The following is a 27,660-nucleotide window of genomic DNA, read 5'->3' as shown; positions in this document are numbered from 1 at the left end:
ACTACTGGGATACCAAGCTCAGAGGTCAAATCCAAGATTTTATGTAAAGACTGGAGCTTTATTTTTGGCAATAGAATAAACATCAGAACTTGTAACTAAGGCATTTACGCCTGCCATTTGTGTTCAGGACAAACAAATCATCTCATGACTATAAAACAAATTGCATTATAACCTGTGTTAGAAAGAAATGTGTGACATTTGCTGCTCTGTGACATAAAGACTCAAAAATCTGCACAGATTGTCTCATCAGGTGCTAGACTTCACATGGGAAAGAACTCTGCTATCACCACTTCAGGATAAATGTTCTGATTTTGAGAGGAAAGTCTGCAAAAGATACATGTGTAGGATAGAAACATGAAAAATATAAAGGGCCATCTAAATATGTGCTGATTGTTACAGTTACCCAGATGTGGTAAGTCAGAAATACCAAGTTTGTGCAGTAGCATTAATACACTGGTAAGAGCAGGCTATTTAGCTCAATAGAGATGTCTTAAGTCCGGCTGAACATCAGTGAACAGTGGAAGGGTTGTGATTCCAGCTTTATATCTGGGAATGCTCAGACAAAGAATGAACTCCCTGTATCAGAGTGATAGCGCTCTCTGCCAGATATACCCACACAAGGGCTGACACAAGGTTTGTGCAATCCACAGGCCTTTCTAATAAAGGCTATACAGAAACTTTAGTTGATTCAAAACACAGTTGTTAGTCACAGATGACACAGTAGGGGAGAGGACATCAGATATCCTGCACTGTCTCCCTGTTCTGCTGTGTATGTCTTTCGATACCCTGATGCTAAACTGCAGAGGGGTAGGTTGGCAGCAACTGAGCTACTCTGACACTTATCATACACTATGACTTTATTAGTATAAAGGAGAGCTGAAGCCAATACAGGCTAGAATAAAACTGACTAAGTTTGGTTTAGTTTTCTCAAAAAGCATACAGAAGCTGTGTTTTTGCATGATTCTTCCTTTAGTAACAATATAGGATGGTTAGGGATGTTCTCTCTAAAGTCTGGGCAAAAACAATGTCAACATTAATGCCATGCCAATACCTGCACATCTGCATTGGTTAAATTGAGACCTTAACAGATTTATGTTAGACTATAATACCGTAGTGGTGAAAAAAACTTCAGAGCAAGGATCCTGATTCCTGTCATGGGGGCAAGCCTCCTGTACAGACTTTTTCTGAGAATTTTTTCTTAGTTTCTCTGTGGAGACAATTGCTGCTATTCACGATTATCTCTAGCTGTCTAACACTGCAGAACTCCTGGTTCTTTAGCCTATTTTCTGGAATATTTTCTGCTTGTGTGTCATGTAAAGCATCTGTAAAACCAGATAGTGAAAGAAGCTAGTAGAGTGAAGTGGTGCGGAAGATAATTTAATATATATACAAGGAAGCACAAAGTATTGAATATGCATCCTGCAGTTGTTTTCTGTCATTGACCCTTTCTGGGTCAGCAGAACAAGCCTGAGATCCAAGAAGTATGGATGTGAGAGGAGAGGTGAAGATGATCCTCCTTCTGTGAAACCCAGCTCTGATAGAATGAAGACACTTTGCACCTCCCTGATTCACTAGGTACCTCTGTAAATTCACCTTGAAACAGTGACAGTGATGCTAGAAGCCTCAGAAATAACTGGTGTGTTAGAGTCCTTTGTACCGGATTCATGGGACTGAGATTATGAGAAAACTAGTGGCACTTTGTATTGCAATGAAATAGTACCAAATAGGTGCCCATTAATCCATTCCCCTGTTCAATGACACGTTATTTCCTACAAAATAATCTCCAGCTTTTTTTTTTTGTCTCATTAACTATTCTAACTTGTGTTCTTCAGCTGCCTTTCAGGGACAGTCCAGAACTGTGATTGTAACTCCAGCACCTTTAAAAAGAGAGGGGATTTTGACGCCACCCACGTCTCAGTCTAATGTTGCAATTGCACCAGCTGGAATTGTCAGAGTAAGGAGAAGAAAAAAAATTTTTTTTTGTTTTTTAAGGCCTGTTATTTGCAAGTAGTTAGAGCCATAATGTGCTCAGGAGGGTAACTAAATCTCACCTGTTACCCAGCGTATGCATTTGTGCATTCAGCATTACGTTTGCTTATTTTTAATTTAGCTACTTTATGGGTCTGGAAGCACTATCTAGTCTTCACAGACTCTGTCTCACACAACAGTAAGATTATAAAGAGGCATGTATACACAGTACCATGAATGGGGGTGGTTTGTGCTTCTTATTAATCACACAAAAGCTAGAAGGAACCCAGGATGCTCACCTTTCCATTTACATATTGGAAAGCATGCCTTGAGTATATGAGTGGGTTTCCCAATACATTGTATGCAGGAAGATGGTAATAGTTTTTAGTATATTATGCTGTTGATGTGTTGTAATACTGCTTTAAGTTATGAAAGGATACTGGTCTCCTGCCAGAAGTCTGACTTCAGTGCCTGCCAATTCCTTATATATTCACCCTTGTTTCATGTCATCAGATTGTTAATCATGTATTAATTTGCTACTTTTAGTGAAAGGCAAGGTAACAAATCTCTCTCTCTCTTTTTCTCTCCCTCTCCCCCCCTTTCTCCTTTCTCTCATCCCTTTTCTCCCTCTGCCCCCATCCCACCCTTCCTGCTCTCTTTTTCTTTCTCTGTTATTCTCTGTGCTGTTTCTATGCTGTTCCCAGGCTCCCGGGGTGACGGAGTTCCGTAGTAACATTCTGGTTGGTCCACCACAGCGAGCACCAAGTAGTCAACAAACCCAGTCCACAGTCTCACATCTCTTCTCTCCTAGTGTAGTCCAGGATGTGTTGGTGAAAGGAGAGCAAATCCCTTCCCACAGTAGCAGTTCACAAGTTCCCTCACCTACACCTAGTAAGTTAGAAAGCTGTAAGCGTTCTCTCTCCTACACATGTAAGTGTTTCTATTAGTTAGGCAGGGTGTAAAATGGCCTTGAGGATCCCTGGATAATTTTTGAAGGAAAAGCTTTTTTAGGGCCTTCTACCCTGCAGCTTCGGTTGCATGTAGTTGTTTGCAATTTTTGTCTTAAGCTACTGTGCAGCATTGCCACAAACTGCTATTTTGTGCTTCCTGTAAGTGGCTCCTTTCTAAAAGGATGTACTGTTATAGTCACCAAGAAATTAAACCTGTTTGAAAGGCATCTGTGTAGAAAGTGTGGAATACGTTTGTTGTTCAGGATCATAATTTTGATTGGAGGATCTCAGACACAATCCTTGTTAACAGTAGGTAAGTGCAAAGACTCCTTTTGCATGCATGTTGATAGAGCAGTATCTGGGCCAGTTTTAGAGACATATGCTGGTTTTGCTGGTAAGTGGCTTGTAAGTGTTACCATCATGTCCCAGGCCATTAGACCCTCAAATAGGGGAGTCTAGCAGGACGATGGAATTGCAGCCTACGCGTTCAACATGCCTTTGCTGAAATGTGTGTGTGTGTGAAAGGAGTATTACATATCGCTATTTGGGATGTATTAGCCTTATGCCGTGAAATACTAAGCTTTCCCAGCCATCTTGACATTTTCTAGCATGCGGTTGCTGCATCAATGAGTGTAATTTGGTTGCCGACGGCATTTCAGTTCAATTCTGAATAGAAGCTTCTCAGCAGTTACATTTGCTACAGAAAGTTGTTTGTTAATGTGACTTGTCTTTCTTCCTTTATGAAGGCCGAGACTGTCAGAATTCAGGCCAAGCTTCCCCTGGCACCTCTGAGCAGAGCCCCAGTCCACAGTCTCCCCAGAACAGCTGCTCAGGAAAACCTGCCACTGACCCTAATATGGCTGCACTTAAGGTGTGTGTCCTTTCCTTTGAGGTGCTTTTCTTCTTTGCCTTTGTAGCTACTTTTCTGCACTGATGTCTGAGCATGGACTAGAGAGTAACTTGTGCTTCAGGAACAGTGGATTACTTGTGCCTTAGGCTTAGCTTGCACTGTGTCTGTGCTGCTCTGTTCAATTTAAAATGTCAGACTTCAGTAATCTACTCTGCTCCTCAGGGATGGGTCACCAGAGGGGCCAGGCTTAACTGTACCTCTGCAGGTCCTTATGGTCATGACAGCAGCTCCTGCTGTAGCTCACAGAGATGTTATGACAGGTCTCAGTTGACCTGGTCAAAGGTTTCAGTTTTCTAAACCATGGCTTTTTGCGATTGTTGTGTTGGGGATCTTCAGTCTGCAGGGCTCTGGCCATTGCTGGAGGGGGAGTTCTTGACCTGCTGAGTTACATCCAGTGATGCTATGCTGCTCCACAGAGAGCAGCTCCACAGACTCTACAAGTTACAGCTGTAAAACACTTTGAGAATTATTGGGGTAAGAACTCAGCAGTCTAGAGAAAGCATCTGAAAGCTGGCTGTACATCATATGCAAGCTGACCTTGTCAGAACACTTTCTGTGATGGTATGAGAAACTTATCTGCAAAAAACAACTAATGCATGACAATCAGCTGTAACCCTCTCGTTCATTCTGTTGTGAAAGGGAGTGTTACTTAACCATTTTGCAAGTGCCAACCCCTTTTTGGCTTCTCTGTCTTTGTATACCCTATGAGTTGATGTTGGCTTGATTATTTGCAGGGCAGAAAGGTAAGTTTAAACACTTGCAGCCTGCGATTGCACTCAATTCTAGTTCCGTTGCAGAGAAGATTCAGAAATGCCCCTTGCTGAGCATGCTGCAAGTTGCTCATGAAAGTGTGCAGTTACTTACTTTGCATAAATGCTCACAATCAGTAGTTGCAGCCTGTTCTTGCTGCTAGAGGACAAGTTAACAAAGGAACAAATTATTAGGACTGGCCAATGGTGGGAAAGTGGCCACTAGATGGAGGAGTGTCCTTAAAAGTAAGGACACTGCAACGAGACAGGCTTTATAGCCATTTAAACTCACCTTCTTTGACAGGAATTGCTTTGGATGCGTACTGTTAGTAACTCTTTCTCTAGATGTATGTTCTTTTGCTCCTCTGCATTGTTAGACTAAACAGATCTGTATCGCTGGGTAACGTTTTTTCAGTTTGGCAAAGCACAGAAGGCCCTGGAAATCTCAGTTCTGCTCTTGAACCTGCATTTTCTGTGGTTTTGGGCAGCCACTTCACTGCTTTATTACATTGTTTTCCTCCATTATAAAATGGGGTGATGGTGAGCTACTGCTGGAAAGCCTAGCTCTGCCAAGAATGCATTCTCAAAGTGCAAACTCCTTATTTTTTTCCAAGGATTTTGGTGGAAACAACTTATAAGTTTTTAATGCTACAAATGAAAATGTTAATTTCTGACAAAGCCTTTATCCTCAGGATAGGCCAGAGCTGTGGATTCTTTTTTTCTTTTTTTCTTTTTGCAGACTGCCTGTTTACATCAGTAAACTTTATATATGTATTAGGAATAAATGATATGGACTGTTTTAAACTTAAAGGCTTCAACAAGATCCTAACTTATTACATGCCTCAAAAATTGGAATTTGACTTCAGAAAAGGAAGTTGTATAACAGTCTTAAATAGGAATTTTTACTTCAGGAAGAAAACCTTACAAGGTTTGGAATTTAATTTAATACACTGGACACTTCTTTTTAATAACTTATATAACTTTATATAACTTTAAATAACTTTAATAATCATTGTTTGCAAATTTATAGTCATGTGGCTTTGACTGGAAAGACTACGAATGCCACAATTCAACAAAAATGACACTGTGAATTTGAATAGCTGAAATAGTCATAGCAGTGGAATGGTAAAGGAGAACAGCATAGACTGAGCTAATTTTATTTATGCAGAATCGAAGAATGAAGCATATTTCAGAACAAAAACGAAGGTTTAACATCAAGATTGGTTTCAGTGCTCTGAACAGCTTGGTTTCAGCTAACTCCAAGTCGGTAAGTAACTTGGCAGCACTAACAGTTTAATATGGTATATAAGAAAGAGCCATTCTAAAAAGACTTGTTAATAAATTTAATCTCTTCACTGCTGACTGAGAATGCTAGTTAGTGAGTGAAGATACTTGAACTGAGGGACTTGGAAAGGAAGGGTGATAAATCCGTGGCTTATAGTCAAAAGAGTGTGTGAAAGTGCTTCATCTTTTAGACATTGTTCTGATGCAGCTTCAAACATTGACCAAGTCTTGTCTGATGACATGCTGCAGCTTTAAAGCCAATGGGGAAAGGAAAACTGGTCTTTGCAATCCTTGCTGTGCTGCATTTGGTCAGCTGAGAGCATGGCAGAGCAACCATGTGTGCCTGCAAATACTGTTGAAACATGTCAGTGAGCCAAAGGAAGAACAAAAAGGTGCAGTGAAACTTGTAAAAGTTCCTACATTGATGAGGTCTGTACCTCCCAGGAGGAGTCAGAAGCCTGGCCAGTTCATATGATTTTGAAAATCCCTCTAGGACTCTTTATATCTAGTATCACCCAGCTGCCTTTAAGAATTTGGCCCTGCGCCTACAGCCTTGCAAATATTCTCAGGACTTCTTTTTCCCATCACCTGTCTTTTGTGCATAGGTTTACAGAGAAAAAAATTCCCAACTGACTTCTCATTGTGAAATGATTTTGTCCAAACTGAGAACATATTCTGGCTACACTAGTTAACTTAGTTCACTAAATTGAAATCGGAATAATTGAAACATAGACTTGTCTGCACAACAAAATTCTATATGTCCTTTCAATACCAGTACCTTTTGGAACATGGAAAATATGAAAGCTTGTTGTGTAGAATGTTGATTTGTTTACATAATTTTTGTAGTTTTTTATGTTTAGGCTATAAGTTATCAGAATTTCACTTCCTGATTTGAATAGCTTATTTGAAAGGTAATCAGTTTTGAAAACTCAGCTTTAGTAAAATGTCTGATTATTTTATTTCCCAAGTACAGATTTTTAATTCATTCCTCAGAACTGAAGAGTATTTTAAAAAAGATCTGTGACATTGTTTCTGTCTCCTTTGGTGGTAGCTAGACTGCGTTACCTTCTGTTTAATAACTTCAGGTTTCCCAAACTATATAATCTATATTGTCAACTTCAGACAATGCTTCTAAGAGCACTGGGGAAAGTACATCTTCATCAGCAGATGTACTTCAGTACTTAAGTAAGAATTGTAAATATTTTTAAAAGGATAGAAGATGAAATAAAACATTTTAAATTATTAAAATACTTATTTCAACAAAGTAGCAAAAATATAATTTGTGGAGGAAAACAACCACCACAACCACATTTCTCTGTACTAGTGTGCAAACATGAGTTGGAGAAATTAACACTTTAGTATTATGTTAAGTGTTTCGCTCTGCCTATCTGTGTGCTTTTGCACACAGTGAAGGAAACTTAAGAAAAGGGGCTGAAGTGCTTTTTTGGGTGTTACAGCAGGTTAGGGGCAAGCTCTTCATCTCTCTAGCTTTGTTCCAGAAAGTGAGCTCTGTGTTTGTGTTTGGTCTAGATCAGCCATGCAATCACGCTCCAGAAAACAGTAGAATATATCGCTAAACTACAGCAGGAAAGAACACAGATGCAAGAGGAAACCAGGCGCCTTCGGGAAGAAATCGAGGAGCTAAACGCTGCCATCATGTGAGATTTGGGGAGCTTTCTGTAATGAAGCAGAGCAGCTTGAATGTTGCTTTGGCTAGCAACAGGGAATGTTTGCCTCAGATGTCATGCCAAACAACAGATGGGTATTGAACAGTAGAGTTGCTACCAACTTCCAGACAAAAAGCATAGTTGCTGTGGGATGGGCATTGGTAGCAAACCATGTGGATTTTCAGCAAGCTCTTAGCATGAATGCACAACAGTGGCAGCATCAGAAAAGGTGCATCAGGTCAGTTAGAATAATTCTAAGAAGCCACTGATGATGGTTTTTTAAAGCTAGGCTCACTGGGTGATCAAACACTTTTACCCTTCATGATGGCTTTGCTGCAGCTTTCTTTCCAAATGCAGTCGATTTTTATAGGAAAATATGGTTGAGTACATAAGACACAGGACTTTGAATCAAGGAGCTTGCCGCTGGCTGAACAACGCTGTGATAAGTCACTTCACCTTCCTGGTGCCTCAGTTTCCTCTGTGGCTTTACGATAGTTATGTACTATTGCAAAGCATGTTGAGAACCCCAGTAGTTTTTCTTCCATCTACAGAAGTGTTAGGCTTAGGCATTACGTTAGACTTATCAGCAAATCAAAATATTTTTATTTTTCTTTAAAAGTATGATGATTTCTGGTTGTATTTTAAATTTATCTGTTTCTTAAGAATCTCTGTAACCTTTTCTTCTGTAACATTGCTCAGGAGTAACTCTCTAAATTTTTCCTTGACTCTTAATGTGCCTTTTTCTAATTGGATGCCACAACCTACTTTGTTCTATGTTATACTTTGTTTTCAGTTTTGTTGCTTGTAATAAGAAGTGTGTAGCAGCTTGGGAAATCGCTTTGCTATGTGAATATAGACAAAATTGATGAGAAAACAGTATGTATTCCTGGCTATAACAATAACATTCTGGGGGTCATACACTGGGAAGCCACCTTGGTCAGGGATACTGGGGATACACACTTTACTCTTGCTTTAATTTAGTCTGGAAGAGAAGTGTGTACCTTCTGGTGGGGATTCTGACCTCAGAACATCTTCTTTTCAGTTCTTGTCAACAGCAGCTCCCTGCTACCGGAGTTCCCGTAACATGGCAAAGGTTTGACCATATGAGGAGGATGTTTGATGAGTATGTGAGAAGCAGGACCCTGCAGAACTGGAAGTTTTGGATTGTATCCTTTTATATCAACCTGCTGAACTTCAGGTTTGGTACTGATATATTTACAGCCAAGAACTCTGGATTCTGATGCTGTGACTTTAAGCCAAGTTATTTAAATAGCGTATGTCCTCAGTTTTCATTCACATCTGTATACGGATATGAATCCTTGCCTTATAGGCTGTCGTGAGGCAGAACTTGAAGGGAGGTAACTTGAAAGTAAAATGCAATACAAAGGCAAGGTTTTCCTGGTGGGTTATTATACTGCAAGAAAAGTTTAATGGACTACTACTGTAACTGTAGCTCTTGTAGTCTTCTGGAAAAACTGCACAGAGAATAACAAAGATTTCAGGAGGAAAAAGAAATTATTACAAATAATTACTGAAGCTGTTGCAATGGCAGTTTTAAAAACTTCCACGTTTCTCTTTTTTTCCTTTTTTTTTTTTTCTTTTTTCTTTAGTTTTCTGGTTGTCTTTTGTTACAACAGTGAATCAACTTAGTCTCTGTTTGCTTCTGCAATGCTAGCAGCTGTGCTTGTAAGCGAATGATAATGCAGGAGGCAGAAAAACATAAACTGAATGAAACCAAGTTAGCTGCGTTTGTGCTGTGCTGTATAGACTTATCTAGTTTGGATCAAATATTATTAGCTTGAATAAGTTCAGGGATATTTGTAATTAGCAATGAGCAGTAGTGTTTACCTTCCCTTTCCCCATTAAACTTCATTTGTTCATATAGCTAGCTATTTGCACTTTATATTTTGTATGTCTGTGCTCTGTGCTGGTTATTTATAACTACCTGGATAATGTAAGTATGTATGTGCATGTTTGTGCATGCATGAAGTACAGCATTTTTAATACTTTGATATGTGAAAGTGCTTTCTTTGGTGTTCTCTGGTTTATGTTGGCCCTAGAAAGACACTCTTCTTTTTAGCATCCTTTTAGGAAACAATTCTTAGCAAGGTCTCACACAGTCTCTGATAACTTAGAGCTGGTGCCACTGTTGAACCTCTGGATTCTACAGCGCTATTAACTCTGGAACAAGTTCAAGTGAATTATGGAAGTAGAGGTCTTTAATATAACAATGAAAATAATTATTTAAAGACAGTCCTACACGTTTGCTGATTGCATAGTATGTTTATTTTATGCTGCTCCAAGACGTTAAATAGCTCCACAATTTGGAAGCGAGACACTTCTAGAAAGTGGCAGAGGTTATCACGGATGAAGATGCAATTTTGGGTAGCTAGGTTTTGTAATATTTGGGGAAAGGCAAAGGCTTTTGTAGTTGGTGAAAGAGAAGGTTGATAGGCAAAGTAATGTTCCCAAACTTCCCTTTACAAGTCAGGATGTAACTGTGATGGAACAGTTGTTCTAACAGCTGGATTGAATCCTTAACGCATGATGACATATTTCAGAATGTCTTGCAGTAAAAGCTGACAAGGTCCAGGGGTGAGTGGTGATGATGATGATAATAATAATAATAATAAATATCCTCCTTATGAAATGACTGTAAGAGAGAGAAGGGCAGTTCATTACAAATATGAAAATACCATAGTTTCTGTTGCATATAGGAGGGAAATGAGTAATCTGGTCTTGAGCTACTAGAGATAACCCAAGAATAGAATACTCTTGAATATTAGAATATCAATAGAATAATACCCATGCTGTTCTTCCAGTCACTCTGTAAAAGTCTGTAAGGGCATGCAAATCCCCTCAAGTATTCCAGGCAATTGTTAGATTTATCTTGATTGTCAGCCACAGTGAGAAAGATGGGGGCACATGACTATGCTGAGGTTGATTTGGGCCACGTTCTCACATGCTGCTGACTATAGTCAGAAAATCCCATCTGGAGTAACATGGTAAAACCACAGATTCTGAGCCTTCAGATGAGTTTATTGTCCAACCAGCTTCTGAAATAAATGTACCTGTAAGCTGGAATCTACTTGGTGAATTGTCGTGGTGATGTTATAACAAGCTGTTTTGAGTTCAAATATGGTGATCAGTCCAGGAAATTTCATCTGAAAGCCTGGGAGCTGGGGCCAACTGAGGCTTGTGGTGGTGCTCTGTATGTTTTAATACACTACAGGCTAAGGATTTTGTCTGCTGCTTTTCTGCTAGGAAGGTTATTGCCAACGCCAGGTCTATCCTTCCAAGCTGTGATGATAGAGAGCCAAAAGAAAAGCCAGATACTCCGCAGCTTGCTACCGTTCTGGTCCGCATAGATGCAGATCAGCAAGTCTGGTCATTGGTGTGGGAATCCTTGCCCTGCCATTGAGCATCTCTGAAAATATACTTATGTACTTTGAGGTCTTTGTTTAGCTGCAGTAGCAGAGAACTTGAGTGTTTGCTGAAAAATCTGCCTGAGAAATTGGCTGAATACTTGCACTGTTGGCCTGTGCTGGACTCACTATTGCCGGGCAAGACTCATCCAGGTACCCCACCTTGGATGCATCTGTAGCATGCTGTGGTGGTAAGTGATGTGGTTACCCTAAAGCTTCTATATCCTTTTGCTATGAAAGCATCACCGTTATATGAAAAAGGTGGCGATGAAGAAATTGAATGCTTTACATGTATGTAGAAGTTTCAGATACTCATGTGCTTGCAGTGCCACAGCATGCAGCTGGTTTGTAGATCAAGTGAGTGTACAGGAATTTTGCAAAAAATAATGAGTATCACTAGGGACTGAGGTTCAATTTTTTCCTTTGTCTTAGTGTTACAGATTTAAAAAAATATTTTTTGAAATGTTGCAATCCCTTTAGTAGTTGAAGTCCATTTAGAAGTCTATTGTTTTCTCTGCAGACTGAGCTGTAGTAGCCTTTCCCATAGAATGTTTTGAACTCCTCCTATGTTGTCTCCCTTAACATTTGGTGATTGCAGTTCAGCATTATTATTAAGCCATTGTTTGAGTCCTTCAATAGGATGGTTTCCACAACAAGCTTTAAGGATCTGAATCAAACTGCAATGGCCTGGTTGGATCAGCACTGTTCTCTTCCTGTTCTGAGGCCAAGTAAGTGAAGTTCTATCCAGCAGTTATTCCAGATCATAGAAAGTGAGTCCATATATAATACTATTTCTTGAAAGTCAGAGGATGACAAAGAAAGCACATGATGCTGAGTATGACTTCCAGTTCCTTTTTATTATCTCAGTAGAAAAATAAGAACCCTTTTTGACTGTGAAGACACTTGGTTGTATGCTTAACACTGAACAGAAAAAAACCCCAAATTGCTGTATATAGATACCAGAATTTAAAAGGTCTCAAGCTGCATTTAAATTTCAAATACTCTGCTCTGGTTGGAGTAAGTTTGGCAGTGTGATATATATCTCATTATGAAGGAAGACTTCTGAGATTGGTATTCTGTTTTGGAATGACTTTCCATTTGGGCATGATTGCTTGATCCTTTCCCCCTTACAATTCAGCAGGTATTTATATTTGCAGTTATAATTGCCAAGTGGTACTCTCTTTTGTAGAAGAAATAGGTGGTGTTGGTTTTTTTTTTTAAAAGTCCTAGATCTCCATTCCTTGTTCCCTGGGCACAGTTCTTGCACATCTCTGTTTATTGCTCTCGCTGTGTGTGGAGGAGTGCATGTTTTTCAGAAGTGTTTCCATAATTCTGTCAGGCGTAACAGCCTTGCAGTACCTGCACACTATCCTGCATGGATCTGTTTGCAGTCAGACTAATGGCTTTTCTTGATACTTTTCTGACTTTTTTTTGTAGTGGTGCTGAACACTCTCCGGCATCTAAGTACAACCACCTCAATTCTGTCAGATCCATCGTGCCTGCCAGAGCAAGCCGCTGAGGCAGTTATCAAGATGAACAAAACAGTTGGTGAAACCTAACAACCAAAGACAATGAGTTGCTTATACAAGGTGTGGAGAACCTGCCAGTCTAGTAGCCTGGCGAGTCTCCTTGCAGTTGGTGCACTTTAGAAAGAATTCTCTCCATCACCTGAGACATTGTTCAGGGCATCTGGCTCTGCCTTCAGAATATGTGGAAGTATGATGCAACGTTGTCATAACGTTTTGATTCCTCTTCAGTGCTGTGCTCTACTCCATTAAGTGAGAAAACACCAAGCTCAGGTAAATTTAGCAGGTTTGAGTCCTGCAGGCAGCAATATATCTCCATCAATGCAGCATGCATCTATATGCAACAAACATATTTCTATGAAACAGCTTCAAGTACTAAGTTCTCTGAAGTGTAAATCTTGTATACCAAGGGATGTTCTCTTCAAGGGGAAATATACTTTCAATTTCATGAAACAAAATGTGCTTTTTATTTTGTTTTCTGATATTCAGTTCCATTTGTTTTACTTGAATAATGAAAATTGTTAAACAGGATCATATTAAAAACCAAAGGAGAAGAAAAATCCGTCAATGATGTCAACTTGTGGCAAAAATACTAGAATTAAAATCTCAGGCTGTGTTTTGTGTATTTTTATTTTAATGAGTGTATCATTGCATGTGATCAGTTTCAAGACATGCTTTATTTTCTAGCAAATAAAGTAGCTGATTTTTATTGTTTTTCCTGATACTGCCATTGCAAGTGAGTAGCAGGCTGTGCAGTAAGTGCAAGAAAGCAGTTTTAGATTGTATAGACTCTGCAATTAGGATAGATACATTAATTTCATAACCATTTAATCTGCGAACTGTTTTCTTGCACTCTGCAGAGTTCAGCTGCCTTCCTCATAAAATATGTGCATATAAAACACATCCATAGATAAACGTAATAATGCTTCAGAGACAAGAATTGAGTTTGTAATGTTAAGAAATTGGCTTTTTTATCTCAGAAACTGTATCAAACCATGTGGATTTGTAGTCAGTTCTTTGCTGCTTCATCTTTTTTGCTTGTTCTTTTTGCCTTCTATCTGAAAAACGTGAAGGACAGCTAAATTTGGTCAGTATGGGAAGGTTATGTTCAACATTAATTATAAAACATATAAAAATATGTTTAAAACCCAAAATACTGCATAACATTTTTCTGTGACAGTCTTAGCAAGTACTGTGCTTTGCTGCAGATAAACTTAGTCTGCTTACAGCAGTGATAGTCTGTCCATCCTGAGACAGCACTGGGGTATTCATTCTGGCTGATTGTTCATAGTCTGGAATTATTTTATGACTCTTGTAATTCCACTCCTTACTTGATTCTGATTCTTAAGAGCTATGCAAACTGTGGGTAATGTTTCTCTGGTACCTCCCCTGAGTAGTTTTCCTCCGATTTCAAAGGCAGGCTGCCTGGAGGTGATTAGCAGGCTATCACAGTGCTAAAAAGAGGAGCAGCTAAAACATTTGGGCATTGCACATGCTGAAATGGGGTCAGTAGGTTCTCCTTCGGCAGATGTAGTTTTTATCAGTGTTGTCCCGTCTTCTCCACTTGGTGGGCCTAAGTTTAAAAAGAAACAATAGGCTTGGGGAGTGGGACTAAGCACGGGGAGTATTTTTCTTTCTTCTTTGTCCTGAGATTTTGCAGCTAATGGCTTTCATTGCAGAGTTCACTTATGTTGGAGCAGGACTGTAGCAAAAAGAAAGCATGAAATGTTAACCCCAGGGCCCTCTTCCTGAGCAAAGGTACTGTGAGTTGAGGAGTTGGGAGCTGAAGGGGACTGCTGGGGGAGAAAGGAACCTAAGACGAAGACAAAATGGCATGATCTAAGTACCAACATGTCTTTCTGTAGCTGCGCAGACAAATGAGGAGATGCTCTTTTTTTTCTTTTCTTTTTTTTTTTTTTTTTTACAGTAGAGAGATCTGATGTATCGTTTGAAGTTTGTGGTACATGTGAAAACCTGTGTCCCTGTGACAGAACCAACAAAAATCCAGGCCTCAGCTAAAGAATCGTTTGTTGAAATAGTGTATAAAGGTTGTCATAGTAATTAAATAGTGAGTAGGTTTTCTGGGGGGACCTGTATCTAGGTCTTTCATACATAATGTTGTAATCAATTAAGCAGTATTCTTTGGGATGCATCTGGATAAAAAGCGTTGACTAAGCGTAAATTCTTTTTTAAATCAGTGCTTTAAATCCTCCCATTTTTATCATTGATTGTGAACTTGATTCCAGTGAAGTCATTTAACACTGTGATTAGCTGGGGAGCGTCCCTCAAGTTCTTTCTTTACTGGGCTATCTCATTGAGATGCATAGATATCTACATGCGTATTTGCATGTTAAAAATATGTATCCGGTTTTCTAGAAAGAAATCAGTAGGCAAATTGTCCAAGAACAGACCCACTTGTGTTTTTGCTGTACTTTTCAGATGAACAGATTCTGTAGTGCCTCCCCTGCAGTGTGGTCTCCTGCTTGTCAGGCAGTGATTGTGCTTGATTTTTACCATTACTAGTATCAATGACATTAGAGTTTTGTCTCAACAAGCAAAGTGTACTAAAGGCATACTTCAAAGCCCAGGGAATTCTGATGACTTCTAAGCTTAAATCCTAGCATCTCAGATCTCACTGAATGGATAGGAAGCTGAAAGGGACCTTACAGGAATAGGAAGGGGTAATGTGACTGAACTGCTAAAAATTTTGTCCATTAGCAGTTTTTATCTGGATGTGGATGGAAAAATCATCCTGCTCATTGCACCATGAGCTGTTTACAGTTGGAGGGAAAGTGCTTATTTTAATAATTTGTGGTGGAGAAACAAGCTCATGGCACTATTAAAAGACTGCAAATCTTAACATAGTAAAGAGAAAAAATTTAAATCAAAGAGCTTACTTAGGCAAGAGTGTAGGAGGGAGGGAATGAAAAGTGAAAAGAAACTTTCCACGTAGTGCAATTACCAGAAACGATGTGGCTGCTCTTTGAAGCAGTGATTCAGTGTATTTTTCTCACCCTATTATTGCAAATCAGAATTCTTTTCTCTTATCAGTCAACCTTGTGAGGGGTGTGATTTCACTTCATTTGGAAACACAGGAGGAAAAAAGCTGTATTATGTCTCACATCTGCACAGTGGAAGTACTGAGGATTGGTATGAAAAGAAATTGACCATGTATGTATTAATTCCTGCATAGTTTTCCACTTTGGTTTATATTTGAACTCCTTAGTCTTGTCTTTCTTACCCATTGAGGAGTCTAAATACTGTATTTCTTTAAAAAAAAAAAAATTTGGTAACACTTTCTCCCCTAACTTAAGTGGTCTAATTTCCTCAGTGTCACCAAAGTATACTGAAGCAAGCAAAACACACAGTGCCTATACTCTACACAGAATTACAGATGATGCACACCTGTCTTCAGTGAATTGGTGCTAAACTTTTTAAAGAATCCCCGTATAATTGAATACAAGTCATATTCAGTCAAATCCAACATATTTCACTCAATGAGGGAATGGCTAGATAAAATGTTTGTGGACTGTGATATGCACAAACTCAAACTGAGATTGTCTAGTGGCTCCTTGTGACCTTGAATTCTATTAATCAGTATGTTGTAGATGGCCCCCACCCCAAACACAAGTTTTGGAGAACTTGCGTGTTATCTGGTATAGTTATTAGGCTTGTATGATGCTCCCTGTTAGCAGGAGGAATAAGTGACAAAAGTCCAGGAGCAAACTAGAATTGAAGGAGTTAATGAGTCATAGGAACAGAGGCAAGTGCATGCTTCATCTTGACAGTCTGATCTCTGCATGAAACCAAAGGATTCTTAATTAATACCATTTGACCTGATGGGCATGTTCTTCCATGCTTTTCTAGACCCCTTGGGAAGCCTTCCTTGAAGGAAGACTTACTAGAATGTTTCCATCTGTGCCTTAGATCTTGGCATCCTGTATGCATTTGATTTATCTGAAGTCATACATTCTTCCTCCTCATACAATGCAATGTGGAAAATTCAGTTAATTGACAAAGTGGGGCTTCCCTGGGTTTTAAGAGGATTTTATCTGTGTGTCATTACTGTGTCCCTTTGAAACTGAGGTTGTGAAAAAATTTGTGTATGTATGGAAAAAATTGCGTCTTTCCTGCTGACTTCACCCTCCTCCATTCCCATGTACACAAGCACATACGCACACGTGTATGTACTGTCATACTAGAACTTTGACAGAAACCCAGTAAGTATGCAAATGCTTAGATCTCTAAGTCTGGAATGGCTTGAAAAGACGAAGGGCTGTCAAATTGCATTGAAAAATAGCGTCCCTTTACTTTGTGTCTTCAGGGTTTTTTTAGGTGACGGGGGGGGGGGGGGCAGGTAAATTTTGTTTTGTTTGCTTTTAAAGCCCAGAACTCCTGAAGAGCAGTTTAAAGAGCAGTAGAGGGAAGCTCACTGCAAAAACATTCAGTAAGATAATGCTTTTGTAATACAAATTATTTGAAAGCTATTTCACTTTCTGTGTTTCTGGAGTGGATAATTCTGGCCTCGATGTTACCAACTAGAAGATCCTGCTGAAAATAGAATGGGTTGTTAACTATTTTGACCTTTTCCTTTCTTTTCTGGTTCCTTTCCACCTTTACTGCATGGAAAAACACCCAAAATCCAAAGGCTGATAATACCTGGTTTAGGTGCTTTAGGGATTCAGTCATACCAATCTCGGAGGACTATGGACAACTGTTGATGACTTTTACGACGTTTTTTGATTAAGCGAGACAACAGGAGTTTTCCTGTTACTCCTCCTCAATTTATACACTTGAGTTTCAGAGGAGATCATTTGATTTGGTTTTTTTTTCTTTTATAGGGCCCCAATATTGTTCCCACAACATCAGTTAAGGCCTTAAGTTTCCTTTTGTTTCATTCTTAGTTGGATTTCATGCTCATTTACTGTGTTAGAGCAGAAGTGATAGTACAGAGTTGTAGACTGAGCTGTAAAACTTGGTTCAGTTACAAAGAAACACATTTTAGGTATATAATAGAATGACTTTCTAGCCATTATCTGAACTGCTTTTATGTCTGAACTTTTCAACATGAATAAGGTTTTGAATCAAAAGATATCAATGTTAGGAGCAAGCCTTTTAATTAACAATACAATGAATAAATTGCTCTTTTTCTTCTTCTAATCTTGTATTTAAATGTGTTTAAAGTGAATGGAGTTCATTCTTGTTAAAAAAAGGCAAAAAAAAAAAAAAGCTTGGAGGTATGAGGACTTCAGGTTGTGCTCTTGCTTTGCCTAGGTTTCCTGTTCTGTTGCATGACACAACTTCTGTTGTGCTGTTGATATGTAGCACTTTTCAGTAGGTCTGTTAAATTGTGCAATGCATTTTTTATATTTACAACCAAAACAATAAAGGTTATTTTTTGGAAGAAACTGGTTGTAATGCCTTTATTTTCTAACTTGATATGGGGAAATGTAAGTGGAATTGTTCCTGGACTAGGACCAGCACTTGCCATCCTTTTTGCAACTCTGAAAGGCGATAAGGGCTCATTTCCCTATTAGCAATGCTGAAGATACCCCTTTGGGATCTGTGTGTTTGGCTTTCCCATTGCAAGGCTAATATTCTTTGTTGATCTTTTGAAGCTTGGATTCCCTTTTAAGAAACTTGGTGTCCCTTGGGCCCTTCTTGTCTGAAAGAATCAGCTCACTCTGAGCTTACATGGAGCTTACAAGTGATTTCTTTTTCTCATGCATTGGCCACCAGGCTGTATTTGCTCTGTGCTGGGTTGTTGCCTGTCTCACCAGGCTAAACGTTAGCCAGATTAGCAAAAATTGAAAATTACCCTCTGTAGTCAGTTCTGCTCCCCTTCTCTGAAGCAGCTTAGAGACTGGAAATGAACAGGTGGGTTAAAGTATAATCTCCTCAAGTCCAGGTGTCTTCAGACTGTACGTGTTTCTTCACCCTAAATAACCAGTGAGCCTGCTCTTCCACATTTTGCGTAACAATTTTCCAAATGTATTGACGTTCTGATGTGTTCCTACAGTGATCAGGCCCTTGTTGTTGTTAATTATATTAAGTACAACAGTGAGAGCAAGCTCTTTTGACAAAACTAAGCAGGCAAACATCTATTTATTTCTGCACCTAGTTCTAAAAGGCTGGTAATTCAAAGGTAGTCCTGGTACTTCTCCAAGAAAGGTACAACTCTTAAGCCTGTAGGGGCTGCACCAATGCCTTGAGCCCTTCTGGTCTTATTTTATTGCAGGCTTGGATTTGGGGCTCTTGGCTGACATACTGCTTGGACAGTGGACGGCACAGACCAGCACTGAGATTGGATAACACGGTATTCCCATGGAATTGATGTCAGTGTTAGGCATTGAGCTGCTTAAGTCCATTTAAAAAATGAAACAAATAGCATTTCATCTTTGCCTTTAATGACTGATTTTTATTTTTCCCTGGTAGGACACTTCAGCTCTCTGTGCTTCAGTTGTCACCTCATTGCTATATTGGATTTTCTTGCCTAGTGGAAGCAGCACTGGGTGACTGAGGCTCTAGTTGAAGTGAAAGGTAATAGATGAGTGAAAAGAGGGATTTTATTTTAAAATCATTGCACAAGAGTTGACACTGGTTAATCTCATCCTTGCGATTGGTGGCTTTGACTTAATATAGCTTATGAGAACTTTTGATGAGTCAGGCCTGTGGTTCCAGGAGAAGGTATGGCATTTGTGTTTGCATTTAATTTTTTTAATATCTCTAGCTTAATCTCACATAAAGCATTTTGGTAGAAGGCAGTGATTCTTCACTGCTATTTAAACAGCGATAAACCAACACTTCAGCCTGACTTCACTCTTAACCAAGCATACAAATGCAAATGTTACTGCAGTGATGCTATCAAACTTCTCTGGGAGGAAGCTGTGGCTGGAGAGCACTGTTTCTTTACTACTGATTTTGTGGTGATTTCAGTGAGGCTGGTGTAACTGTAGCTGATACACCAAAGGACAGTTATTGAAATGGCTTATTTTTGTGCCTGATTCTGCTAAACCGTGAACAGTGCTAAGAAGTGGACCTACATTTCTCTATGGAAATTACACCAAATGAAATCACTGTTGTAAGGGAATTGGTACTTCAGCGGGCAAACAGCTCAGAGCTCTCTTTATATATAAAAGAACGATAAGCAATGCTCACTAGATTTTTATTATTTTATTTTTTAACCCGTATTTACCCTTAGGAGTTCTTCTATGCCTATTCTCACCACTGAGGACTTTCTCCTCCTGAGCGTCCTCATCACCAGGAGGTGGGCAGACAATGAATAGTAGGGTGTTGGGGAAGTTCCCTGTGTGCAAACACAGAAGAGTCCTTGTTGTCATCCAGAGAGATGTTTAACATGTTCCTATCTCGGAACAAGGTGTGTGTATCACAAACCCCAACACCCTTCCATCACAAAATGGAAACAAACCCACAAAGACTAGACTCATCACATCCCTAAGTCCTGCTGCTGCCTGCCCTTTTGTGACCCTTCTTACAAAGCCCATCTGTGACTCCTCCATCTCAACTGTAAATTCCTCATAGGCCTTGAAAGCCAACAGCTACATTTTCAATCAGGATAAGTGGGGAACTGCTTGTCAAGAAAGCTTTGCTGGTGACCACCTCATTATCACAGCAGAGATGCACCATGTGGTGCAGGCGTATCCTCTAACTTCCAGCCCTCCAGGGCTAAGGAGGATTTATCTGAGCCCTGACCATCCTGCACCAGGCAGGAAAGCTACAGGTCTGCAGATCTGCCTGGGGCTGGCAGCCTTCTCCGCTTAGGAGTGACTTGTCTGAGCCTTTCTCTTTGTGAATGCTCACGTCATCTTTTGAGAATCTCTGGGCTTCAGGGTGAGCTTTTGAGCACCCTACCTTGGGCGTGAGCAGCAGAGGTCTGGAGAATCTCTTACAAAGGAAGCCATACAACCACCTCTGCATTAGAGCTAGTGTTGGTTCTCAACTCTTCTCTTTACTGTGCAGACCAAGGTCAGTCATCCAACACGTGACTCTCACCTGTTTAATATCCCTCCCTTTTCTGAAGCTGCCCCATCTTCTCAGAGAATTGGGAAGAGCTTTTAAGGAAGCCTTTACATGTGGCCAAGGTTGAAAGGGAACCAACCATATCAGGATAGACAAAAGGACAGTACCTGAGCAGCCACACATCCATAGGCTGCCTACAGAACCTAAATAAACTCTCACAACATCAGTGGCTGTTTGCTATAGGAGCTTGCAGAAATGAGCATAATGCAGATGTCAGAAGTGCTTTAGTGATACAGGTGTGTCACTGTGCATCAGACTATCTGCAGTCACTGTTTCTGTCTTGCACTCTCATTCTGACTATTCAGTGAGGTGCTGGTCATCACTTCCTGACCTCAGCCCTTTGAAGTTTGATGTTCTGGTATCAGCCAGCCTGCCTTGCTGCATCCCGAACACTTGTGGCAAAGCACTACTCTCTTTCAAGCACATGTGAGGACAGTGGCTTGCCACAGTTTTGCATAAGCCTGTGTCTCCCTACTTCAAGTGTGCATCCTGTGTGCATGAGCTCAGACTCTTGAGGGGAGCCGAGTCTGCAGGGCTGGCAGTACAATTTTGTGCCCCCATGGGGAAGAACAATGCTCTTCTTTTTCAGGTTGCTCTTCCTATGACGTGAATTGGGACAGACCATCTGACTCACTTTTAACATCTTGTTTGAACTTCTGAGGAAATCTGTTTCCCTCTCCAAGGCAAACACTTTCATTTAGCTATTTACATATTTGGAAGGTGAAAGAAAACATGTGCATGACAGAGAAAACCACAGGGAGTGGCCCTGTATAATCCTCTGGTTCAGCAAGGTTTAAGTGGTTTGTGTCAACCATTGGAAATGGTGATGTCTAAGCCCTCAGATGTAAATGTCTTTCTGCTTGTAGTGGTTTGCTGACCCTACCTGATAAGGTCAGCAGATGTTGCTTCTGCCTTGGGGATAAGCGCATCCCCAGTCAGTGATCCTTTTCTATTCACTCTTCTTTCTCTATTAAAAATTAAGGATATGAGGTTGGAACTGCACCTTTTGGACCCTGGAAAAATTGGTAGAACTGGGACTAAGCAGAGTAATTTGAGAGAGTGCCCCAGCCACCAGTGTTACCCCACAGGGGTTAGCACTGAGACTTCCAGGACTGGCAGTTGACTTTATGATGCAGAAGACATGAGCAAATACCCACCTTTGGACTCGCCATGCTTGCACAAAGCTCACACAGGTCAGAGAGATGGTTTATTAAAACATTCTTTGAATTCAGGGTGTGCCAATACGGCACTAACAGAGTTGTGCTACTTGTGTTAACATCAGAAACCACAGTAACAGTCTCAGATCTGTCCCCATCCTTCTGCCTGTCAGCACTATGTGACACCTCTATAGTGGTGTCTGAAATTGATTCCATTTGGGAGGAAATCTTCCCCGGCTCCAGCAAGGAGCTTGGTCCCCCTGTTCCTCTTGGAGAAACTAGAATACTTTCCTAGGAACACCCCCTGCCCTGGCCCCAACTGGTGCTTTTTGGGGACTGGCAGTGACTCCGTTGATGTCAAGAAACCACTCTTCCTAGAGAAGTGTGGGTAGAACAGGGCCAGTTCTCCAGCAATGGGAGGAGGAAGGAGCTACAGCTGCATCGGGACTAATGGCACCGTCTTGAAGAACCACCACAGCACAAGGGCGAGTTGGGCACTGATGTATTTTGCATTGAGAGGATTTGAAAGGAGGATGGAGGAGATGAACTGGTAGCAAAATCCCTTGCTCCAGCTCCTCTTGGGCTTTTCACAGCCTCGCAGAGAAGGAGCACTGGTGCCACTGGGATGCAGGGGCTCAATCCAGCTGCAATTCCCTGGACATTCAGAGCACAAATCTGAGTACTCTTGAGCAAAGTCAACCCTGCACAGGGCTGTGTGCTGGTGTGGACCACCATCAATGAACACAGGGGATGCCAGCAGAAAGAGGAGTAATCCTTTACTTGTGTTTTAAGTAGGTGTTTCAAGTCAATTTTTTTTTTCTATATAGATAAATAATGTTAATTTTTGGAACTGATTTTTTTAATAGAGAAATAATGTTTATTTTGGAACTGATTCTAATGCTTAGACTGGCTTGAACTTTGTATGGTAATTTAGACTAAAATAATTGTGTTATTATTATTAACCTTCCCATTATTTGGGATAATCAGGACTTGATATGAAATAAAGGAAAAACAAGTATATGACAAGTCCTATTGCTCCTAGACCATTTGAGTGTCTTTGCTCTGCTACCAGCTCCAGGAGCGGTAATTAGCTCAGCCACATTTTGGTGTGGTGGTTGTGTCTGAGCTAATCCAGCACGTTTCCAGCAAAGCTGGTGCTGGCCATGAACCATGAAAACTTGTAAATCTAAACCAGACTCTGGAGCTATGTTGCAGAAGCCACAATAATTCAGCCTTCAGAAGTGGGGGCTGATTAGAAAGCAATTTACCTACTGGTGGATCCAAACGAGAAAACAGTTAGGAACTTAAAGAAAACTGCTTCATGTCTATGAATAAAAATGGATGGGAAAGGAGGATATGTGCTGTTTCTAGTACCTTTAACATAAGGACCAGAAACAACTAGTTCAATTTGCTGTTTAATAAAACACTAGGTTTTCAGTGCAAAAAATATTGTAAAAAAAGGATTACACAGTTAAAAGAGAATCCAGCAATATTAGTTTTATTTAATCTCATTTTAATTAAATTCCAGGTTCTATCCAAATATAATGACAGAAAATGAGTAAAACCATTCACCTACTAAGTAGCAAATAAATCATTTGTCCCTTTCAGTATTAAAATATAAAAGTTAAAAATCTGAATAAATATATAAAAACTATATAATTGCTTAAATAAATTTATAAAAATAGATGTATTATATAAATTAATAAATACAATTCACTAGCAGAGAGAGGTACAAAATCAGTCTACTGACAATCAACTTTTCTTTTGAAAAATAATTGCAAGGTAAAAATATAAATAACATTAAAATTACTGAAATCATGCTTTCCTGTTTGCTTATTTATGTCATGATTGGTTAATTAAAACACCCTGACTTACATTACTCCATCCTTTTTATATGCTGTTGCAAATAAAACAGTATAAATAATTTTATAATAAATACAATCAATAACTTAAGACATTCACCCTTTAAATATTAAATTAAACTAGATCATATAGTTATAATATGTAGAATAGCAAGTACATTATCAATGTTGTTCCTGGCATCAAACAATCACATGACTACTGATAGGTCACATTTAGCCGAGTCTAGTATCTTAAAGTTATTTTTTCATCCTGGTGTATTACATTTCTGCTGAGGAGTACATTTTTGTTGTATTTTGCATAAATTGTTCGTATCTCTGTAAAACCCACCAGATGTATGTCTTCTTCTCTGCCATTTTCATCCTCTGGACCTGGCTACGATCCATCTGCGGAAGGTCCTCATTCTTGCAGGTGTAATGCCCAGCTCGTTCACTCAATGTCGCATTTAGCTGATTGATATTTGCATCGACAAACTGAGTTAAAATCTTACCACAGATTAATTCCATATCACTTCTCAGGTTTTGCAAAATGTTGTAAAAAATGTGGAAAAAGCAGCAGTCTGCGTCAAAAGCTGGGCATTCGGGTATTTTCTTCACCATGTCTTTGGCCTGGGAGTCAGCAGTTAGCCAGCTGTCAGTTTTGGGCGTTACAGAGCTACACACATTCTGTAGGGGAGGAAGAGGAGAGAGAAATTATCAATCTTTTTCGTTTACATCTTTCCTAGTAGTCGCTTCACGTTTGAATGTCTAGGCGCATACACACCTATCTTTCAGTTTGTGTGTGCTTGGGGTTTTTTTGTTATTGTTCAATAGCTGTATTAGCACCTACACTCCTTTTATCAAATAGGTATTGCACACTATCTGTGGCTGTGATCGTGCAGTACTTTCTGTCTTAATACCCTGCTTCCTTTTTTTTCAGCTTTTTAAAGTCTCTTCTTTTTTATCTTTGCCATATGGGCAAAATTTACTCATGCAAGAGATTTGCTTTGGCCTAAGCATATTTTCATCTGTTTCAGCAGAGATGGTTTTGATTTCAAGAATGAATTCAGGGGAAATGTTTACGTTGATTTTTATCAATGTACTCTTGGGAACACGTTCCCCAGAATCAAAATTTGTCTGAAACATTGACACTTGGGTTCAGTGCACATTTTACCATCTCCAAGGAAAGGATGGGTGAGCAGGATTTTTGGCAGAAGTGCTCCTGACTGTTCTAGTACTAGGATCAGACTGAAAAGCAAGGCAATTCTATCCATGTTACCAGTGATGTGACTAGTTTCCTCCAAAAAGATGCCTGTTTCAAGCCCAACATGACTCAGGAGACTGAGAAGGAGCAATGCATTTAGTCTGGAAGATCAGAGCTAGCAGTTAGCTGAGGCAAAGTTGCCCAAGCTTTCCCCAGCTATCCTAGACATTGCTCCAAATCTGCCCTACAGTAATGCAAGGTAAATGCTTTCCTTCTTGTATGGAATACAGAGAAGAGACTATTCCTAACCCAAATATTTCTTTTCTGATAGTCTTTTTAGTGTTTTATAATAATGTGAGAGATTTCTCCACAGACATAGACACAGCAAATGCAAGATAGTACACTTACGTAGTTTTTAAACAAAGTAGTCGCTTGCTTTTCTATCACTGATGCTAAGGGCTTTATTCTGGTAGTAAAATGCTTCTGTCTCTGTCCTGTAGTAGATTTGCTTTCTTCTGAGGTGGCTGTTGGTGCCAAGGAGGCCAAAGGAACCAGTGAACAGAAGAGGAAGATTGCAAACCTGTTGATGTCTTATTTCAAATGAAGAGGGGAAAGAAAAAAAAATACAATGATCAGTCTCAAGCCTCTACATCATTTTTGCAAAACTTCCTGATATTGTGCAGCATGCTAAATTTCTGAGGCATATAGACATTAAGTGGCTGAGCTAGCAATGAACATCAGCCAATGCAACCTTACAATGCATAGCAACATTAAGTCAGACCCACCTGCTTGGCGTTTCATGGCAGGCTTGGAGAGCAGTTGACTTGGCTGAAAGCTAGCTGAACGTTGGTGTTCAAGCTGCTTGTTGTCTGGAGTGCTGTAGATGTGGACAGCCAAGCTGCATTTAAGTACTGTGGAGTTTTGCGTCAGTGGCTCCTCCATGGTTTTTTTTTATTTTTGTGGGTGCTAGTTTGGGGTTTTTTCTTTTTTGAAAGATTACATCAAAAGTTAGTTCAAATGCGTCTTCACTGATTGTGATCTAGATGCAGTTTCAGACTGACACAGATGGTGTCCTGTATCATCTGTTTGACTAGGAGCTCAGGACACTTGGCTTAGCCATCCCATCTAAATCCTTGGGCTCTCTAAAATGTAGGATTTAGAACATAAAACTTTGCTGGTTTTTTTTAAAAACATGGTTGGAACACACAAGCACATTATTGGTACCCAAAGCCAGCAACCTTCTCCTGCAGGGTCAATGTAAGAGTGGGCTAATGCGGGGAGTGAAAAAGCCATGAGGGGCTTGTGTGCAAGGCAGGCCAGGCCTCCAGGTCAACATATAAATCCTTTTGCTGGATGTCTGTAAGACCTTGTCCCTGAGGTGTGACCCTCTCACATAACCCAGCAGAGGATGTCCAGGATCCTACCTCCCCATCTCTGTCGCCCGTCTCTCTAACTTCCCTGAGACTATTTTCCGTTTCCAGTAACTAAATGCAGGAAATTCCCATACACACAAAACCAGAGAAAAATTGTTCCTAGGATTTACAAGTATGAGGCTGTGATCAGAAGAGGACCTGCAGAACTACTGATAGGTTAGGACAGAAAGGAGGGCAGAGAAAACCCCTATGAACATACTTTTGTGAAAATGCCAAGTGACACATACACACTTGTACTTCCCACCTCTGTGATAAAAGATACACCTGAAAGGTAGTCATAGATTCAAAGATGAATGTGTGTCAAGTCACCAGAAAACTTTTAAGGACCAATGTCTTGGTGTCAAAATAATCAGTTCTGTTTTCCATGTGAAATAATCTGACTCGGAAAATAAAAAGCTTGGTGTGCACGTGAGCTCCTCTGGAGCGCCTGGGACTGGTACAAGGACTGTTCTCTTGTCTGAACTGATTCCCAAGGCTTGAAATGGGAATGGACGTTTCCCCTGTACCATGTTGCACTGGGGTCCCACCAGCCTGTAACTTCAGGCCTCAATTGTTTGCTTGAAGCCACAATAATGGAGATTCACAAATGTGGTTCTGCCACCGTGCTGCAAGGGAGCTCTGGACAGCCAAGCAGAGGGATGCAGCCATCCCACAGGGATGCATTTCTTCTTGCACAACCCATGTTCCCAGGTGCTAAATAATGCAAAGAAAGAGAATGAGTTATCATGGCCTATGGCATGAGGCAGCAGACATGACAGCAGAGTGCTGGAGAAGAACCAGAAAAGGACAGTTCTGGCAGACGCTTTTTTTACATTTGAGGGTTTTTTTATTATTTGGGGTTAAAATGGAGAGAGAGAGAGGGAGAGAGATGTTTCTTTGTGCAGGGTGGCCTTTAGGAACATCCCTACAAAGACAATGATGGATACAGATGGCTCCTTTCAGGTAGAAGGGTAATCTTGGCAGGTTGCTTGTTTGCAAGCACCAAAAAAGCAGAGAGATTCAGCTGGTTAGTGCCCCACAGTGCATTGCAAGATGTGTGGAAGGTACATGAGCTTGCACATACAAGAGACCATTGGGCACCAGGCACTGCCAGTCCCCTTCCAGCTGCCCCAGATGGGTACAGCCAGGGAGGACAGACAAGGAATTGCAGCCAGTCTTCCTCCTAGAGCAGGTAACATCTCTTTGTGCAGCATTGATGGCAATGGGGCCCAACTATTTGTAACAGTGATAGAAATAAGAGAAGCAGCGTTCTTACAGCTTGGCTTTTCCACGAAACATGTTTCAACCACCGGTAACACTCTTTCAAAGATTTTTAGAAGATTTGACTTAATTTTCTACTGAGCTGAGGATAGCAGCTTGCCTGGTTATTCCACTCCATGGTATGCCACTATCTCTTGGCGTGTGCATGCTCTGCATATTCTTTCCTATCTGTACACAGCTGTGATAAGCTGCTGAACTGATAGGGTAGCAGATAAGCATCTGTCCTGTAAAACCCAACCCAAGTGGAAG

At 40.2% G+C, this 27,660-nt stretch overlaps 1 protein-coding gene across 4 annotated transcripts in view; it reads left to right on the top strand.

Moving 5' to 3' along the window:
* Window positions 1-15,820, top strand: part of MLXIP (MLX interacting protein) — a 51,322-nt gene extending 35,502 nt beyond the window's left edge. Inside the window, exons 10-18 of one of the 4 annotated variants that reach the window (XR_008236785.1) lie at window positions 1,833-1,954; window positions 2,673-2,859; window positions 3,665-3,789; window positions 5,746-5,844; window positions 7,392-7,519; window positions 8,571-8,694; window positions 11,552-11,681; window positions 12,391-12,752; window positions 15,531-15,820. Coding sequence is in view for 3 of the 4 variants with exons in the window: in XM_052798004.1 (XP_052653964.1) it covers window positions 1,833-1,954; window positions 2,673-2,859; window positions 3,665-3,789; window positions 5,746-5,844; window positions 7,392-7,519; window positions 8,571-8,694; window positions 11,552-11,681; window positions 12,391-12,512 (1,037 nt within the window). In the remaining variant the exon portion in view is untranslated. Of the gene's footprint in view, window positions 1-1,832; window positions 1,955-2,672; window positions 2,860-3,664; window positions 3,790-5,745; window positions 5,845-7,391; window positions 7,520-8,570; window positions 8,695-10,089; window positions 10,120-11,551; window positions 11,682-12,390 lie in introns of those variants that run through there. The other 3 variants (XM_052798004.1, XM_052798005.1, XM_052798006.1) reach the window with 3 other exon arrangements.
* Window positions 15,821-27,660: the final 11,840 nt, after the last annotated feature.

This window comes from Harpia harpyja, chromosome 9 (assembly GCF_026419915.1).
Source record: "Harpia harpyja isolate bHarHar1 chromosome 9, bHarHar1 primary haplotype, whole genome shotgun sequence".
Taxonomy (NCBI): Eukaryota; Metazoa; Chordata; class Aves; order Accipitriformes; family Accipitridae; genus Harpia; species Harpia harpyja.
Note: the sequence above shows the minus strand (reverse complement) of the source record. Positions and strands in the feature narration are given on the sequence as shown.